The sequence below is a fragment of the Vigna angularis genome, chromosome 8 (genome assembly GCF_016808095.1).
Source record: "Vigna angularis cultivar LongXiaoDou No.4 chromosome 8, ASM1680809v1, whole genome shotgun sequence".
NCBI classification, from domain to species: Eukaryota; Viridiplantae; Streptophyta; class Magnoliopsida; order Fabales; family Fabaceae; genus Vigna; species Vigna angularis.
Window position 1 is genome coordinate 9,536,056 of NC_068977.1, and position 19,771 is coordinate 9,555,826.

A 19,771-nucleotide genomic window follows, 5' to 3' on the forward strand; every position below is an offset into this window, starting at 1 on the left:
TTGTTCATGTTATTGCAGTTTAAATAGTCAAAAATTACGAGTAAATGATCATATGATACACGGAGACCATTAAATACGTTACATATTTTAATATGCTGAAATAATAAGATATTATACATTATACATATACATGTTGAAAAGTTTATAAAAATTCTACATAATATGATAAATATTGATTATTGTTGTGTGAAGCTAAATTAAAATCATATACACATTAATTATCAAAATAAAAAATTATAAATTATTGTCATTTTATAAAAATATTACTTAAATTAGATATTTTATTAATAAGTATTGATAAACTATTCTTAATATCAAATAATACATATCACACATACTTAACTCAAATTGAAGTATGAGTCATATATTTCTCATTTTTGCTTTGTCCTCAAACTTGAATTTGATATATCATTTTAGGAAAAGATTCTTAAAATTTGAGTGAAATCGCTTTCATCCTAAAATTGTAAACTAATAAATTTACAAATTTTCATACCTAGATTCTTATATTATGAATTCAGAAATTAAGGAATATACAAATTTCCTTATCTGAATGGTTACTAGGAAGTGTGTAGAATTTAAAATGCAAAAAGCAATGAGGAATAAGAAAAGTTGAAATTTGAGGCTATATTTGGGGATATGATTCTTGGGGTAAAGAAGGAGACATAGTACTTGATGGTTTTAACTTTGTGAATGTTTGAAGTTTGGAATGAATAGTGAGAAATTGCGGGGGAAAAGGCATGTAGAAGTGGATTCATTGTGCTTTGCTAGTATTTCAAGTATGAATAGATTCCTGCTGATAATGGTTGGTAGGTAAGTAGAAATCACGTTTTTCATTCATGAGGCCTTAATTTGCTTATAATTTCCTATTTTGGATTCCATAAGTGATACTAAATGTAGTGCTTATATAAGATAAATGATACCTTGACAAATATAAATTTTTTTTATATTTATTTGACATTATCTTTTTTATTTTTTACTTTTTTATTTTTTAAAAAAATACAAAAAATTCACTTTTTTATGATTATTTTATTTATATATAATAAATCAAATGAATATAAAAATATATCATCCTACCATTATTCTTTACACAAATAAACTCACGATTGTTTACAGTTTATATACAAATTAGAATATTTTAGAACACAGAGATATACCTGTTTTAGGTAAAACAGTCTATGGATATACCGTTTCTTTTTTCTGTTTTTTAGTAAAAATGAAAATAATTATTTTATATAAATTTGTTAGTTAAAAAATAGAATATAAAATAATAGTAATAAATAGTGTTTAAGGATTTATAATTTAGAGAATATGTATATTTCTCAAAACAATTTTGATATTTATTAAATATTTTGAATATTAATTTTTTATATAATTTAAATTAGATCGTAAGAATATTGAATTGATTATATTTTTTATAATATATAGGTTGTTTTGTTAATAGTGTTAGAGTTTGATAAAAAAGAAAGTATAAAAACATTAGTTTGAGTAGAAATTTAATCATGTTCAAATGTTATGTAGATAGTGGAGTCTAACTATGACCCACATGAATTTTAATTTTCGATGGATAGAAGTCTAATTGAATATAATGTTAGATGTTTTTCATAGTATGCCTCTTTCATCTCTATTAAAATTTACCAGCTCTATTATTTTTATAAGTAAATTTAAAACACCGATTTTTGTGTTTTCAGTATTTAGATTATGAGTTTGTTTAAAAGCTTTTAGTGAAGAGACGAAAGCGGTATATTCTTCAAATGCTAATGGATTATGTCAAATGGATGCGAAAAACTAAGTGTTATCTTAATTGTGGATGGAAAGAGTTTTATTGTGATAATGGATTAAAGATAGGAATTGTTATCCACTTACTATTAATAAAGAATTTAGTCATATTACTAATGCTATGAAAATTTAATATAGATGTTAGATTTGAGATTTTTTTTATCATAAAGAAATATTTGTTTGATGAGGTCATCATCTTCATTTTTCTACTATCTAGAACATTTAAATATTAGTTTTAATGATATTATATTTTGTTATATATAATTTGTATTCCATGTTTATTTTACACATTTTTAAACTTTACCGATTACAACATCCCAAATTTTAGAATGTCACGATTTTACAAAAATATTTGGTAAATTTTAAAACTTTATCAGAACGCGAAAGCATATTTTTTGAAAACCTTAGCCTTTTCACATGCATATTTTATTCAAAATATAATAGTTTAAAAAAGCTTATTCAATTACATTATTCCAAAAGTAATTAAAATGATTAAGGAAATAAAACAACTACAAATACTTTGTTTCAAAAGACTATACCAAAAGAACATTTTAAAGAAACCTTAATCTTTCCTTCGTCATCTCACGAATCTATCATGCCTCTTGAAACATCTGTAATGTCATCTGCTCACGTATAACACATTATACGATCATCGCCGATAATTTCATTCACAAACACAAACATATGGGATAAGCTACCAATAAAACAATCATTAACAACAAGATACATATATACTGATTATATCAACTATAATCAAACACACAACAAAATACATACCTTCTGATTATATTAACCAGAATCAAACACACAAGATACATATATTCTGATTATATCAACCATAATCAAACATACAACAAGATACATACTTTTTGATTATATAAACCATAATCAAACATACAACAATACACATACCTTAGGATTATATCAACCATAATCAAACACCTCATACATGGAAGTAATAACAATAGAAATCATAATCCTCTAACATAAACAATTCAATCATACTAAATTACTTGATCCTTGATCCCCGATCCTTGAACTTCAATAATCGATCATTGATCTCTAACCCTTAATATCATCACTAGCATCTCACACATAAACCCTTGGTCTATCCACTCAAAAAAGACTTTCTATATAGATTAACCGGTATAGACATAGGTGATATAGAAAGTTTCTGCTTTCTATATCAATTCTACAACCAGTATAGAAATTGATACTATTTATACCTACTAAGGCCACAATCAGTATAAAAAGTTCCAATTTCTATAGGTTGGTATCATTTGTCGCAATGATGCTTCAATGATGGTGAACAATGATAGCGCACGCTAGTGACGAACCAGTAGTTCACCTGTACTTCACCACCAAAACAACAACAACAATTTAAAAAGTAGAAGTTGCTCACACATACTACGAAAGCAGACCAAGAATCACTACAAATCCATGCAATAACTACAATTTTTTATAAAGAAAGACTTGATACTTGAGACGAGAACCAAAGTGCAGTGAAAAATTCTACAGAAACGAAAAACACAATCAGAATAGTTAAAATACAAAAAAAAGAATAGCTTGAATAAGAGAAAACAAAGCAAATAATGTTATTCACTTGTAGGAGTGCAAAAAATTATATAAAAAACAAAGAGAAGTTATCTCTGTAAAGATAGAAAAAGGGGAAAACATAAAAAAATTGAAAACCATGCTTGAGGGAGAAGAGCAAATCACTTTGCTCTTTCTTTTCTCCAGCTGCAAATCTAAAAGAGTAGGAAAGATTTTTTCCACCGATTATTTTCGACATTACACTTCAATTCAACACCAATGCCTAAATTTTCATTTTGGTTCTTTGTAGAAATTTTAACCATAGTAGGAGAGTAGGCTTAGATTCTATTAGGTATAATACCTATTTTGGCCCTAATTTTGGTTGAGAATATTCGAAATGGTCCCAATTTTGTTTTGATGTTTAATGTTGTCCTAAAGAATATAATTTGTGTTCAATTTGGTTCTTTTTACAAACGCCGTTTAAATTGTTAACAGCCAGATGTGCAATTAGAGAGTTGTGAGTATTTTCTATACTAGTTATAACTAAAATCAGTATAAAAAGTCTTTTTTTTTCTTTATTACAAAAATGTCACTACGATTATTTTTTATACTATAATTTTAACTCTAGCCGATATAGAAAATCTTAAATTTTATATTATACAACTGCTCCCACTTTCCCTATTGGTTATAACAGTATAAAAAATCTTACAATATTTATAGTTATGTCATTGTATTTTTTTTACCGGATAAATTATAATTGGTATAAAAAATTATTTTTGCGGAGCTCTCAATTATATATTCAATTTAATGGAAGCATGTATGGTCTTCTTTTATAAGACAAATAGTCAAGAGTTTAGCTACTATATAGAGGTGTGAAACATAAGAATATAAATTTAGTTATTCCAATCTTGGTTAGCCTATTCTAATATTCAAAAGCTATTGTAACCTATGCATGTTTTAAAGCTATTGTAGCCTATGCATATTTTGTTTTGTTATTATTATCATATTTGCTCATTCTTTGATTTCTATTTGTGGTTATGATATTACTATGATCATGATTGGTAAGTGAGTAGGAAGCCTATAGTGTTTCTGAAAATTTATACACTTTATATCCTTTGTAAATATAAAATTTATACCCTTTTAGATACTTTTTGTTAAGTATCCAGAGATTATGACATATTATACATATTCACTTCAGTTTATAAATTATTTATATGTTTTAACACATTTAACACATTTACCAGTTATCAATAGCTTTTACTGTTCTACAGTGCATTATTCTAGGACTTTTTTCATTACATATTTTATCATGACATTTGTGGAGCTTTCTTTATAGATTCATTCTCAAATATACACTTTGCAGCAGTTTCAAGAAAAAGAATATTATTTCATAATGACATGTTAAAAATAGAAATGCAAGATTGATAAATTTTAAGATCAACTTTTTCAGATACATTAATCAGAAATAGAGTTTTATTGTGAGCTTGTACAAATCCTTAATTATGAATAGAAAAGATTAGCAAACGCATAATGAAAGTGTTGTGGGAGAAATGGAAAAGTAAGAAAGAAATTTCAGCATTTAGGGTGAATGGCAAACCAAGCTTGGATGAAAGTGAGAACTAGGGCAAAAATGGCAGCAAGAAAACCAATGAATGCCCAAGGGTTACTAAAATAAGTATGATAAGCAAGAGCATACCATGTCATGTATTTCTTCTTACAATAGCGTCCAATTTGTCCTCTAACACTTGAATAGATCCCACAGTTGGGCACCAAGTCAGCGCTTATGGTGTTGAAGAGCTTCGCCACTTCTTCATCACTCCCAAGTTCATTGCACAGAACTTCTGCTAATCTCAGCTCCTTCACATCCTCAGGATGGTCAATAAGCGAGTCCATGAAAGTCACAAAGGAACTGATCTCGAAGTTATTCTCAAAATCTGGACACATCTCATACGCTACCAGGTTGTGAAAACTAGTAGCTATTGTGTCATCAACTATGATCTTTGGCAGTGTCAGTTCAGCACGCAACCTCATCCACCGATAACGGAACGAGATGGCTTTCAGCTCCCGTGACTCTTCTACCTTCAGTTTAATCCCTGCTGCTCTCAGATCCTCTATGTTTCTGTATGTTGTATCCAAATCTTTATTTTTTTTCCCGTCTCTTTCCCCGTTTTCTGCGTCACCTTTCTGATCTTGGGGTTCCTTTTGAGCGTCACCGACGATGTACCTGCGAAGCTGATCGAGAAGATGAAAAGGTGACTCCTTTCTTATGTCTATTTTGTCACCCACGATGCACCTGCGAAACTGATCGAGAAGATGAAAAGGTGGCTCCTTTCTTATTATGTCTATTATGTGTTTTTGACTAAGGGAGTCTTTTTTCCTCCTATTCCTGTTAAATACAATGAAAATTATATATGGGATTAATCTCCCTTGTGTTAAATACATACAGGATTATCTATTTATAATAGAAAAAATATGGGTTAAGCACAAAATATAAATAAGAAATAATAACAAACTAACATAAAGATAAAAGAAAAATAATGTGCTAAATCCAAAATACAAATAAGAAATAATAATTGAAAGATAAAAGATAAAGATAAAAGATATAATATTTCTGAAAAACAAGATATAGTATTTGAAATACAAACTACGAAAATTGAGACTGAAAGTTGGTTTTTTTACCTGTCTTCGTTTTTCTTAGACTTGTTCGTGGCATGAGTGTTTTCTGTTTGCTTTGGTGTCAAATGATGGTACTCAAGAAACTTGTTCATGCTTTTTAGCAGTGTGTCATCGTTCTGGTGGCCTGACAAGAGTAAAAGCACTTCGTAGGGAAGCTGATTCTCTAACAAAAGCACATCCTGCCACACAAGAAGCAGTTGGTCAACCTTAACATTCATTTCTTTTGGATCATAAGGGTTTGCCTTCTCCAAGATTTGTAGCAGAGAGCAACCATCCACAAATAGCGTCCACGACAGCTTTTCGTCATCACCATCGAAGTCTTTAATGACATCCTCAGCAAAATGTTCTTTCAATTGTTTGATATTCGATGCAATCTTTTGGTACAGAGTTTGACCATCCTGTTTGGTGCGTTCAAGGTACTTTGCTGTCCACATAAGCTTGTATTTTTCTCCCAGCTCCAGCTTCCGTTTACCATGATCGATTAGACCAATTGAAACTAACCTGGGTAAGTAATGCTTTTTCGAGTGCTCTCGATCTCGGAGATAACTTGCTACCTTTTGTATCTTTGGGACTGTATTTTGTGATGTTTCCTTTGCCTTTTCTAGTTTAGCAAAGTTATTTCTGAGGTATACTGTCTCACTCATGTTGTGCAATAATGCTAATGTTTGGTTCTTATTTGTGGGTGTTGACAAGTGAAGTTCAGGGTTCATGAAGTCACTTCATGTTATTGCAGTTTAAATAGTCAGAAAATATGAGTGTAAGAATCACTGAACTTGAAATTTCACGTGTGTTTCGAGAAGATTTACAGAAATATTCCAGTGAAACTTAGACAAATCTATATAACACTGCTTTAAATCCAAAATTTCAATATATATGTTTTCAATTTTCTTATATCCATTCAAATTAAGAATCAGACCCACACATGTATTTCTAAAGTAATTATAAATTCAAAAATTGAGGAATATACAAATTGACTTATGATAATTATGGTTACTTTAAAATGCAAAAAAGAAAGAAAAAAATTGAACTTGACACTATGGTTGTGTATATTATTCTTGGGGTAAAGAAGGAGATATAGTACGTACTTGATGCGTTTAACTTTGTGAATGTTTGAAGTTTGGAATGAATATTGAGAAATTGCGGTGAAAAAGGCATGTAGAAGTGGATTCATTGCGCTTTGCTAGTATTTCAAGTCTGAATATATTCCTGCAGAAAATGGTTGGTAGGTAAGTACATGTACAATCGTGTTTTACCATAAACAGGCCATAATTTGCTTATAACTTCCTAGTCTTGACACCATAAGAGAAAGTGATACTAAATGAACCCGGGATTGATTTCCGTAATGGTTACAAACAAATTATTTTTCATACAAATAGAGATATATGATAAAATATAGAGGTGTCGATTTGATTTCACTTATGATCTATTAGGTAATTCTAATCCACTCTTACGTAAGTGTTTCTTTTATTCACTTGAGTTCATCCTCATTCATTTAAAGTGAGCCAAGTGATAATTAAAGAGGATTCACTAGTAAAAAATGACGTTTTTAACTCGTACATTATGACTCGGTTCTTACTGAACCGAAGTATATCAAAACGCGGTGGCAGTCTCGTAATTTTAAAAGCATTATATGCCTCGGTTGTTAAGCAACCGGTGCCTAAAAGTAATACTGGTTCGGTTATCAGAGTGAACCGAGGCATAATCCTCACGTAGCAAAGATACGACCTCGGTTGGCATGGACCCGAGGCATATTAGACTCTAAATCGGCCTCGGATGGCATACACCCAAGGCATATTGTGCTTTTAAATCACCCTTCCCTACTCATTTCCCCCGAAGCACCTCTTCTCTTCTCTCTTCTCTGCCTCTTCTCTGCGTCTTCTCCCCGAAGCACCTCTTCTCTTCTCTCTTCTCTGCCTCTTCTTTGCGTCTTCTCCGCCTCGCGATATTCCTCCGTGATGTGCGACGACAGTGGACGCAACGGCGACAGCGAGGTCGCGGCATCGAGAACGCAGCGGCAACGAGACGCGGCGACGACGACGCAGCGGTGACGGAGGGCAGATCTGGGCGCACGGAGGGCAGATCTATGGCGACAGACTGCATTCTTCGTTGGTGGTGGTGAAGCGATCGGCGACGGCGAAGCCGAGGCTGTTGGCGAAGAACAGAGCGGACGCAGGAGCAGCGGTGCCCTGATTGGCGAGTCTGGTGCGGTGCCCGGTCTGGTTCCGTTGCTCCGGTGCAGAGATCTGTGGACGGACTGCGGCAGAACAACCAGATCTGCGTCCATGGCAGTGAAGTCGCTGGTGGAGCTAGTAGCGGAGGAAGGGAGCGGGATGGTGGACAAGGCAAGCGGTGGTGGTGCGTCAATGGTGGCAGCGGTGATAGTGGTGGTGGTCAGATTAGGGTTTTTCTGATGTTGACAATAGCTGCTTTGGGTTTTGCATTTGGTTTCAGTACAGTTTTGGATCAGTAGAGTTTTGCATTTTGTTGAATTGAATCTGAGTTGATTTATTGAATTAAATCTGAGAATTGAATCTGAGAATAATTTTTTGAATCTGAGATTTTGTTTTGATTTGTTTTACTTGCTTCTTTTGTATGTTTGTTTGGTCTGGTTTGATCTGGTTTCGAATCTGAGAATGATCAACTTCATTGGAGGTGTTGAAGGTGCTGTTAACTGGCTAAAGAAAAAGGAAAAAAAAATAAAAAAAGACCCTACTGCCTCGATTCAGCCTCCAACTGAGGCAGTAGAGGCAGAGGAACAATTTCGGTTCTAATAACCGAGGCATAAAGTCTACCACTTTTTACCTCGCCTGAATATGCCTCGGTTCAGGAACCGGTGCCTATCAGCGAAAATAACCGGTGTCATTTCCTTTAAATGTACTAGTGATTTAATTCCATTACAAGATTTTAATTAATTTTTAAATATTTTTTTAATGATAATACAAGTTTTAAAAAATTTTAAATCATCAATTGATCTCCAAATATTTTAAATTACTTAGTTTTAGTCACTGATACAAAAATAATTATTTATATCATTTACGTTTAACTCATACAACACTTAAAAGGAAAGAAAAATTTATAACATTTTTATAAATAAAAATAAAAATATTTACGTTACGTCTATCATGGTCAAACATAAAGGATTTTTTTTCTTTAAGACCTACATTAGTTTAAAGTAAAAGAGTCATCTTAGCCATGATAGAAATAAGAAAAATAATATTTTGATACACATTACCTTTATTAATTTCTCCCAACTAAGTCTAACCATAAGAAACACAGAAGAATTTAGATTATGCCTCTGCATGCAACCAAATCTTGGTTTTGCATGTAACCCAAGAACGAACGACTTAGAGACGAGGACTTACCAGTCGGCGTTAGCGCAGAGAGTGTGTGAGTGACCATCGACTGCCCCCACAGATCACCACCAGGCTTTCCAGTGTGCTTTATCCTTACTCGCACACTTTCCGGGCACGCTTAACCATGGAGTTCTTATGGGCTAGGCTACCGAAAAGCAAATGCATTTTGGTGATATGAGTAGCCAAATCAATCCCTTTAAGATATCCTTCAACTGTATAGTCCCATACCTACACAGTCTCCAGATCCCTCTCATTCCGGTGTATGTCCGATTCGTCCATGTACCCCTTCCACCCGAAGCTGCCAGGAGCCGCTCCTTGTCCGTGCCCCCTGCACCATGCTTCTTGCACCGGCGTCACTCCCCGCCCTCGTCTCCGTGCCCGGGTGTCACAGAGTGCGTTTTAATGGTTCTGAGCAGGGTTTTGAGTGTAATAAATGAGATTAGACAGGTGGGGTTTGGGTGCATTTAATGATACTAACAGGTGGCTTTCGAGGTATTTTAATAGGTCCTGACAGAAGCTAAATTAAAATCACATACACATTAATTATCAAAATAAAAAATTATAAATTATTGTCATTATAAAAATATTATTGTCTTGTAAATTAGATATTTTATTTATAAGTATTGATAAACTATTCTAAATATCAAATAATACATATCACACATACTTAACTCAAATTGAAGTATGAGTCATATATTTCTCATTTTTGCTTTGTCCTAAAACTTGAATTTGATATATCTTTTTAGGAAAAAAGATTCTTAAAATTTGAGTGAAATCACTTTCATCCTAAAATTGTAAACTAATAAATTTACAAATTTTTTCATACCTAGATTCTTATACTATGAATTCAGAAATTAAGGAATATAGAAATTTCCTTATCGGAATAATGGTTACTAGGAAGTGTGTAGAATTTAAAATGCAACAAGCAATGAGGAATAAGAAAAGCTGAAAGTAATTTGAGGCTATATTTGTGGATATGATTCTTGGGGTAACGAAGGAGACATAGTACTTTATGCTTTTTAGCTTTGTGAATGTTTCAAGTTTGGAATGGACAGTGAGAATTGCGGGGAAGAAGGCATATGTAGAACTGGATTCATTGTGCTTTGCTAGTATTTCAAGTATGATTATATTCCTGCTGATAATGGTTGGTAGGTAAGTACAATCACGTTTTTCATTCATGAGGCCTTAATTTGCTTATAAGTTCCTATTTTGGATTCCATAAGTGATACTAAATGTAGTGCTTATACAAGATAAATGATACTTTGATAAATATAATTTTTTTATATTTATTTGACATTATTTTTTTTATTCTTTACTTTTTTTCTTTTCCAAAAAATATAAAAAATTCAGTGTTTTATAATTATTTTATCTATATATATGGTAAATCAAATGAATATAAAAATATATCACTCTACCATTATCTTTTCCACAAATAAACTCGAGATTGTTTACAGGTTATATACAAATTAGAATATTTCAGAATACAGAGATATACCTGTTTTAGGTAAAACTAGACTATGGGTATACTGTTTCTTTTTCTGTTTTTTTAGTAAAAATGAAAATTATTATTTTATATAAATTTGTTAGTAATAAAAAACAGAATATAAAATAATAGTAATAAATAGTGTTTAAGGATTTATAATTTAGAGAATATGTATATTTCTCAAAACAATATTGTTATTTATTAAATATTTTGAATATTATTTTTTTTATATAATTTAAATTACATGGTAAGAATATTGAATGGATTATATTTTTAATAATATAGTGTTAGAGTTTGATAAAAAAAAGAAAGTATAAAAGCATTAGTTTGAGTAGAAATTTAATCATGTTCAAATGTTATATAGATAGTGGAATCTAATTAGGATTACAAAGGATTGGTTCCGATACGGATAAAATCTATCCACAACTTATTCATAAAATAAAATTTTGATCTGTGATCCACTCACTGTTCGTACGAATATTCTTTTAAAAATATTCGTAGGTATTTTTAAATTACTAGTAGGTATTTTAAAACCTGTCGAAAAAAATTTCAAAAATATAATGTTAAATATTTTTTCATAGTATGTCTCTTTCATCTCTATTAAAATGTATGAGCTCTATTATTTTTATAAGTAAATTTAAAACACCGATTTTTGTGTTTTCAGTATTTAGATTATGAGTTTGTTTAAAAGCTTTTAGTGAAGAGACGTAAGCGGTATATTCTTCAAATGCTAATGGATTATGTTAAATGGACGCGAAAAACTAAAATTAAGTGTTATCTTAATTGTGGATGGAAAGAGTTTTATTGTGATAATGGATTAGAGATAGGAATTGTTATCCACTTGGCTATTAATAAAGAATTTAGTCATATTACTGATGCTATGAAAATTTAGTATAGATGTTAGATTTGACATTTTATTTTTATTATCCTGATAGAGAAATATTTGTTTTATGAGGTCATCAACTTCATTTTTCTACAATCTAGAACATTTAAATATTAGTTTTAATGATATTATATTTTGTTATATATTATTTGCATTGTATGCCTATACTTATACATTTTTAAACTTGACTGACTATAACACCTCAAATTTGGGATGTCACGATTTTATAAAAAATCGATAAATTTTAAAACTTTATCATAATGAGAAAGCGTATTTTTCAAAAATCTTAACCTTTTAATATGTATAATTTATTCAAAACATAATAGTTTCAAAAACCTACCCAATTAATATTCCAAAAGTAATTAAAATGACTAAGGAAATAAAACAGTTCAAGATATTTTGTTTCAAAAGACTATGCCAAAAGAACTTTTTAAAAAGAAACCTGGATTTTTCCTCTGTCATCTCATGAATCTATCATGCTTATGGAACATCTGCAATATCATCTGCTCAAGTATAACATATACAATCATGCCCATAATTTCATTCACAAATACAAACATGTATGAGGTAAGTTACCAATAAAACAATCATAACAACAAATACATAAATATTTATTATATCAACTATAATCAAACACACAACAAGATACATACATTCTGATTATATCAATCATAGTCAAACACACAACAAGATACATATATTTTGATTATATCAACCATAATCAAACACAAAACAAGATACATACCTTCTGATTATATCAATCATAATCAAACACTCCATACATGGAAGTAATAACAATAGGATTCCTAATCCTCTAACATAAATAATTCAATATTACTGAATTACTCGATCTCGATCCTTGAACTTTAATCATCAATCACTGATCTCTAACCCTTGATGTCATCACTAACATCTCAAACATAGACCCTTGGTCTATCCACTCAAAAAAGACTTTCTATATCAATTCCAAAACCAGTATAGATATAGGCGATATAGAAAGCTTTTGTTTTCTATATCAATTCTACAACCGATATATATATTGATACTATTTATACCAATTAAGGCAACAATCAGTATAAAAAGTTCCAATTTCTATAGGTTGACATCATCTGCCGTAATGATGCTTCAATGATGGTGAACAATGATAGGGCATGCTAGCGACGAACCAGTAGTTCACATGTACTTTCACCACCAGAACAACAACAACAATTTGAAAAGTGGAAGTTCTGCACACATACTACGAAACCAGACCGAGAATCACTACAAATCCATGATGCAATAACTACAATTTCTTTGACAAAGAAAGACTTGATACTTGAGATGAGAACCAAAGTGTAGAGGAAAATTCTACAAAACACAATCAAAATAGTTAATGAAAAACAAAATAGCTTGAATGAGAGAAAACAAAGAAAATAATGTTATTCACTTGTAGGAGTGCAAAAAATTACATAAAAAAAGAACAAAGAGACGTTATCTTTATAAAGACAGAAAAAGGGGAAAACATGAAAAAATTGAAAACCATGCTTGAGGGAGAAGAGCAAACAACTTTGCTCTTTCTTTTCCCCCCTAAAAATCTAAAACAAGAGTAGGAACTGATTATTTTGGACATTGTACTTCAATTCAACAATCGATGCCTAAATTTCCATTTTGGTTCTTCTAGAATTGCAACATAAAACCATAATGGAAAATATAAATAAAATAGGGGATTAGGCTTTCCATGCTTCAACAATGAATGATGTTTGACAGTAGTGGATGTTTCGCGTTCAAAAGTGCAGTAGTGGTTCGCCTTCACAATGCAAGAATGATTCATGTTCAATAAAGAAGTAAAGTGAATTAACAAATGAAACAGACAAGAAAAAGTTCTTCGCGTACCCAATAGTTCAAGAATGAAATGCAATGGTACTTTGTGTTGTAGAAAAACTATCATAATCACGAACAATATTTCTTGAGGCGTGTGGTTTCATTGTCCTTAAGGACTTATCCGCGGTATATTGCGCAAGTCTTTCAAGATACAACAGGAACTTTCCAGAATATTTTTGAGGATCTCAAAACTAGCAAGGATCTATAAAAAGAGTATTAAATAAACCCCAAATATTTTTAGAAGAGGAAAAGAAGAAAGGAGAAGAGAAAAGACTTCTTTTGGGGTGTTTTACAAAATGGAGAAACACCTTTAGTTATAGAGCTAGAAGGGAAAAAGAGTAAATAAATTTTTGACCGTTGGATTGGAAAAAGGAACGTTGGCCAAAAGAGACGTTGCTCTCAATGTATAATATTCAACGTTGCAAAAGTTTCTTTTGCAATAAAGTAATATTATTACAACACCTTGTTTATAGAGGCTTCATGTTCGAACAATGAGTGGCGTGGATGCTTTAAAGTACTTCGTGTTTGTTGGGATCAATGTGACCTTCACTTTTAATTGATTTGAATATGAATGAAATGAAAAGAGGAAGACGAAGGAGACGAATCCATGAGATAACCTATGCTTTTGAAATAAGAGATTGAAAATGGAGAATAAGATGTGAAGATAGGTTTTGTGTTGTTTAGTAGAGAATGAAAATGGAGGTGATGATGAGTTTCGTAGAGGAGCGTTAAAATGGCGGAGAGAAGTAACTTTGTTGAAATTTTAATCCTAGTAGGAGAGTAAGCTTAGATTCTATTAATAACTGAAGCCTATTATAAAATAGGCTTCGATTATTAATAGAATCGAAGTCTATTCCTGTATTTCAAAAAAAGAAATAAAATGGCATTTTGGAAATTTGTAGCACCTTTTCAACTTCAGTTTTGTGGCAACCAAAGCCTATTTAGGAAAAGACTTTGATTGTTAGTAAAATTGAAGTCTATTCCGCTTCTTAAAAAAATATAAAAATAAAAATTGCATTTTGAAAATTTGTGGCACTTTTAAACTTCGATTATGTGAAACCAAAGTCATAGGACTAAAGTTTGACTTTAGGCTTTGGTTTTAAAGAACCAAAACCTAAAGACCTTCCATAATTTCAAAAATACCACTACATTTTTATATGTTGAGTTGCGTGAAACCAAAACATATAAGGTGATTTCAAATGTGTTTTCTATACTAATGGAAAAATGAAAAAACTTTAATTTTCATATTTAAAAATGATAAAACTTGGGGTGTGTTGTTGTCTATGTTTCCAAAACACTAAAATTGTCATCTCTTAGGTTTACAAAAAAAAAAAAAACTATTTTCTGTACTGGTTATAACTAAAATTCGTTTAGAAAGTCTTTTTTTTATTACAAAAATGTCACTATATTTACTTCTATACTAGTTTTAACTCCAGTCGATATAGAAAATCTTAAATATTTATATTATACTACTTCTCCCACTTTATCTATCGATTCTAACAGTATAAAAAAGCATACAATATTTATAATTATGTCATCGAATCCTTTTTATACCAGATAGATTATAATTGATATAAAAAATTAGTATAAAAAATTACTTTTACATAGCTCTCAATTATATGTTCAATTCAATGGAAGCATGTATGGTCTTCTTTTATAAGACAAATAGTCAAAAGTTTAGTTACTATAGAGGTGTGAAACTCCATCTTACACATAAGACTATGAATTTAGTTATTCCAATCTTGGTTAGCCTATTCTAATATTCAAAAGTTGTTGTAACCTATGCATATTTTAAAGCTATTGTAGCCTATGCATATTTTGTTTTGTTATTATTATCATATTTGCTCATTCTTTGATTTCTATTTGTGGTTATGATATTACTATGATCATGATTGGTAAGTGAGTAGGAAGCCTATAGTGTTTCTGAAAATTTATACACTTTATATCCTTTGTAAATATAAAATTTATACCCTTTTAGATACTTTTTGTTAAGTATCCAGAGATTATGACATATTATACATATTCACTTCAGTTTATAAATGATTTATATGTTTTAACACATTTAACACATTTACCAGTTATCAATAGCTTTTACTCTTCTACAGTGCATTATTCTAGGACTTTTTTCATTACATATTTTATCATGACATTTGTGGAGCTTTCTTTATAGATTCATTCTCAAATATACACTTTGCAGCAGTTTCAAGAAAAAGAATATTATTTCATAATGACATGTTAAAAATAGAAATGCAAGATTGATAAATTTTAAGATCAACTTTTTCAGATACATTAATCAGAAACAGAGTTTTATTGTGAGCTTGTACAAATCCTTAATTATGAATAGAAAAGATTAGCAAACGCATAATGAAAGTGTTGTGGGAGAAATGGAAAAGTAAGAAAGAAATTTCAGCATTTAGGGTGAATGGCAAACCAAGCTTGGATGAAAGTGAGAACTAGGGCAAAAATGGCAGCAAGAAAACCAATGAATGCCCAAGGGTTACTAAAATAAGTATGATAAGCAAGAGCATACCATGTCATGTATTTCTTCTTACAATAGCGTCCAATTTGTCCTCTAACACTTGAATAGATCCCACAGTTGGGCACCAAGTCAGCGCTTATGGTGTTGAAGAGCTTCGCCACTTCTTCATCACTCCCAAGTTCATTGCACAGAACTTCTGCTAATCTCAGCTCCTTCACATCCTCAGGATGGTCAATAAGCGAGTCCATGAAAGTCACAAAGGAACTGATCTCGAAGTTATTCTCAAAATCTGGACACATCTCATACGCTACCAGGTTGTGAAAACTAGTAGCTATTGTGTCATCAACTATGATCTTTGGCAGTGTCAGTTCAGCACGCAACCTCATCCACCGATAACGGAACGAGATGGCTTTCAGCTCCCGTGACTCTTCTACCTTCAGTTTAATCCCTGCTGCTCTCAGATCCTCTATGTTTCTGTATGTTGTATCCAAATCTTTATTTTTTTTCCCGTCTCTTTCCCCGTTTTCTGCGTCACCTTTCTGATCTTGGGGTTCCTTTTGAGCGTCACCGACGATGTACCTGCGAAGCTGATCGAGAAGATGAAAAGGTGACTCCTTTCTTATGTCTATTTTGTCACCCACGATGCACCTGCGAAACTGATCGAGAAGATGAAAAGGTGGCTCCTTTCTTATTATGTCTATTATGTGTTTTTGACTAAGGGAGTCTTTTTTCCTCCTATTCCTGTTAAATACAATGAAAATTATATATGGGATTAATCTCCCTTGTGTTAAATACATACAGGATTATCTATTTATAATAGAAAAAATATGGGTTAAGCACAAAATATAAATAAGAAATAATAACAAACTAACATAAAGATAAAAGAAAAATAATGTGCTAAATCCAAAATACAAATAAGAAATAATAATTGAAAGATAAAAGATAAAGATAAAAGATATAATATTTCTGAAAAACAAGATATAGTATTTGAAATACAAACTACGAAAATTGAGACTGAAAGTTGGTTTTTTTACCTGTCTTCGTTTTTCTTAGACTTGTTCGTGGCATGAGTGTTTTCTGTTTGCTTTGGTGTCAAATGATGGTACTCAAGAAACTTGTTCATGCTTTTTAGCAGTGTGTCATCGTTCTGGTGGCCTGACAAGAGTAAAAGCACTTCGTAGGGAAGCTGATTCTCTAACAAAAGCACATCCTGCCACACAAGAAGCAGTTGGTCAACCTTAACATTCATTTCTTTTGGATCATAAGGGTTTGCCTTCTCCAAGATTTGTAGCAGAGAGCAACCATCCACAAATAGCGTCCACGACAGCTTTTCGTCATCACCATCGAAGTCTTTAATGACATCCTCAGCAAAATGTTCTTTCAATTGTTTGATATTCGATGCAATCTTTTGGTACAGAGTTTGACCATCCTGTTTGGTGCGTTCAAGGTACTTTGCTGTCCACATAAGCTTGTATTTTTCTCCCAGCTCCAGCTTCCGTTTACCATGATCGATTAGACCAATTGAAACTAACCTGGGTAAGTAATGCTTTTTCGAGTGCTCTCGATCTCGGAGATAACTTGCTACCTTTTGTATCTTTGGGACTGTATTTTGTGATGTTTCCTTTGCCTTTTCTAGTTTAGCAAAGTTATTTCTGAGGTATACTGTCTCACTCATGTTGTGCAATAATGCTAATGTTTGGTTCTTATTTGTGGGTGTTGACAAGTGAAGTTCAGGGTTCATGAAGTCACTTCATGTTATTGCAGTTTAAATAGTCAGAAAATATGAGTGTAAGAATCACTGAACTTGAAATTTCACGTGTGTTTCGAGAAGATTTACAGAAATATTCCAGTGAAACTTAGACAAATCTATATAACACTGCTTTAAATCCAAAATTTCAATATATATGTTTTCAATTTTCTTATATCCATTCAAATTAAGAATCAGACCCACACATGTATTTCTAAAGTAATTATAAATTCAAAAATTGAGGAATATACAAATTGACTTATGATAATTATGGTTACTTTAAAATGCAAAAAAGAAAGAAAAAAATTGAACTTGACACTATGGTTGTGTATATTATTCTTGGGGTAAAGAAGGAGATATAGTACGTACTTGATGCGTTTAACTTTGTGAATGTTTGAAGTTTGGAATGAATATTGAGAAATTGCGGTGAAAAAGGCATGTAGAAGTGGATTCATTGCGCTTTGCTAGTATTTCAAGTCTGAATATATTCCTGCAGAAAATGGTTGGTAGGTAAGTACATGTACAATCGTGTTTTACCATAAACAGGCCATAATTTGCTTATAACTTCCTAGTCTTGACACCATAAGAGAAAGTGATACTAAATGAACCCGGGATTGATAAGATTTTAATTCATTTTTAAATATTTTTTTAATGATAATACAAGTTTTAAAAAATTTTAAATCATCAATTGATCTCCAAATATTTTAAATTACTTAGTTTTAGTCACTAATACAAAATAATTATTCATATCATTTACGTTTAACTCATACAACACTTAAAAGGAAAGAAAAATTTATAACATTTTTATAAATAAAAATAAAAATATTTACGTTAAGTCTATCATGGTCAAACATAAAAGATTTTTTTTTCTTTAAGACCTACATTTGTTTAACGTAAAAGAGTCATCTTAGCCATGATAGAAATAAGAAAAACAATATTTTGATACACATTATCTTTATTTTTTTACTTTTTTACTTTTTCGAAAAAATATAAAATAGTTGTAAAGTAGGTCTTCCTTTGTGATGGCGAAGTAGATCTTTTTTTTTATAGTAGGGTAACATTTTTCCAATTGATTGTTGCATTAGTTTGCCAAAGCTTCCGTTCCTAATGTAACGATAATTATTTCTTAGAAACACAGTCATGACTATGAAAAATATCTCGCTTGATTTTGTTGAATCTATTATGTATGATAGTTTTTATATGTATTAGTTTGAAGTTTTGATGACTGAAAGTCTTATATTTTTTAATATAAATTTAAGTTATTATATTTTTAAAATTGATAGAAAATACACTAAAAACTAATTTATTAGTATATATTAATATTTCTTAGGTTTTTAAAATTTAACTTTAGAAGTTAGTAATATAGAAAAAAAATATTATAGAGACTAATTAAATGTGATAATTTATTTATTAGTATATAGTAATATTTATTAGGTTTTTAAAATTTAAATTTAGAAGTTAGGATTAGAAAAAAAAATGAGAGGCACTAATTAATCGTGATAATTAACTTTGAAAATGAATTGTAAAAGTTAGTTTATTACTATATATTACTATTGTATTAGGTTTTTAAAATTTAGGAATAAAAAATTATGAAAAAGAATGTATCAGTATATATTAATGTTTATTAGGTTTTTAAATTTTAAATTTAGAAGTAAACATGAACTTTAGTTTTCGTTTGATATATCATCCAGTAGATCTTGATTTATCATTTTTTTTTTCTTTTATTATTATAGATGTTAATTACATTTAAAAAAAATTACTAACAATGTTATTTTATTTTAGGTATGTTGAGGTCTAGATCAAAGCATATTCAACCCAGTAGATCTTTAACCTAGTTGTCTTAGATCATTAAGACGAATTTCTGAAGAATGATGATGTTTGAGATAGATCTTGTTATGATAAGTCATTAGGTCCAAATGTTTTTGATGAGATGCTAAATAAGCAACCAATTCCAATAAGTGCAGTGGTGTATAATAGTATC

The 19,771-nt window shown here is 30.8% G+C and overlaps 2 protein-coding genes across 3 annotated transcripts; both read right to left on the bottom strand.

Moving 5' to 3' along the window:
* Positions 1-2,808: 2,808 nt before the first annotated feature.
* LOC128193341 (uncharacterized) lies at positions 2,809-6,677 on the bottom strand. Of its 2 annotated transcripts, XM_052867342.1 has the most exons (3): positions 5,989-6,677; positions 5,006-5,695; positions 2,809-3,124 (listed from the first exon to the last, which is right to left on the bottom strand). In XM_052867342.1, exons 1-3 carry the CDS (start codon positions 6,627-6,629, stop codon positions 3,121-3,123), a joined length of 1,335 nt encoding a protein of 444 aa, XP_052723302.1. In that variant the 5' UTR covers positions 6,630-6,677; the 3' UTR covers positions 2,809-3,120. The 2 variants fall into 2 exon arrangements, with proteins under 2 accessions (XP_052723302.1, XP_052723301.1); XM_052867341.1 differs by lacking the exon at positions 2,809-3,124 and having other exon boundaries at positions 4,794-5,695.
* A 9,205-nt stretch (positions 6,678-15,882) lies between these two features.
* Positions 15,883-17,766, bottom strand: LOC108345374 (uncharacterized). The gene is made up of 2 exons (XM_017583972.2): positions 17,078-17,766; positions 15,883-16,784 (listed from the first exon to the last, which is right to left on the bottom strand). The coding sequence occupies exons 1-2, from the start codon at positions 17,716-17,718 to the stop codon at positions 15,971-15,973; spliced, it is 1,455 nt and encodes a 484-aa protein (XP_017439461.1). The 5' UTR covers positions 17,719-17,766; the 3' UTR covers positions 15,883-15,970.
* Positions 17,767-19,771: the final 2,005 nt, after the last annotated feature.

Bases quoted from the DNA above. Each gene is read 5' to 3' on its own strand.
- LOC108345374 (XM_017583972.2), bottom strand. From the start codon at position 17,718: ATGAGTGAGACAGTATACCTCAGAAATAACTTTGCTAAACTAGAAAAG. The intron at 16,785-17,077 runs GTAAAAAAACCA...TGTATTTAACAG, and splicing joins TCTAAGAAAAACGAAGACAG to GAATAGGAGGAAAAAAGACT.
- LOC128193341 (XM_052867341.1), bottom strand. From the start codon at position 6,629: ATGAGTGAGACAGTATACCTCAGAAATAACTTTGCTAAACTAGAAAAG. The intron at 5,696-5,988 runs GTAAAAAAACCA...TGTATTTAACAG, and splicing joins TCTAAGAAAAACGAAGACAG to GAATAGGAGGAAAAAAGACT.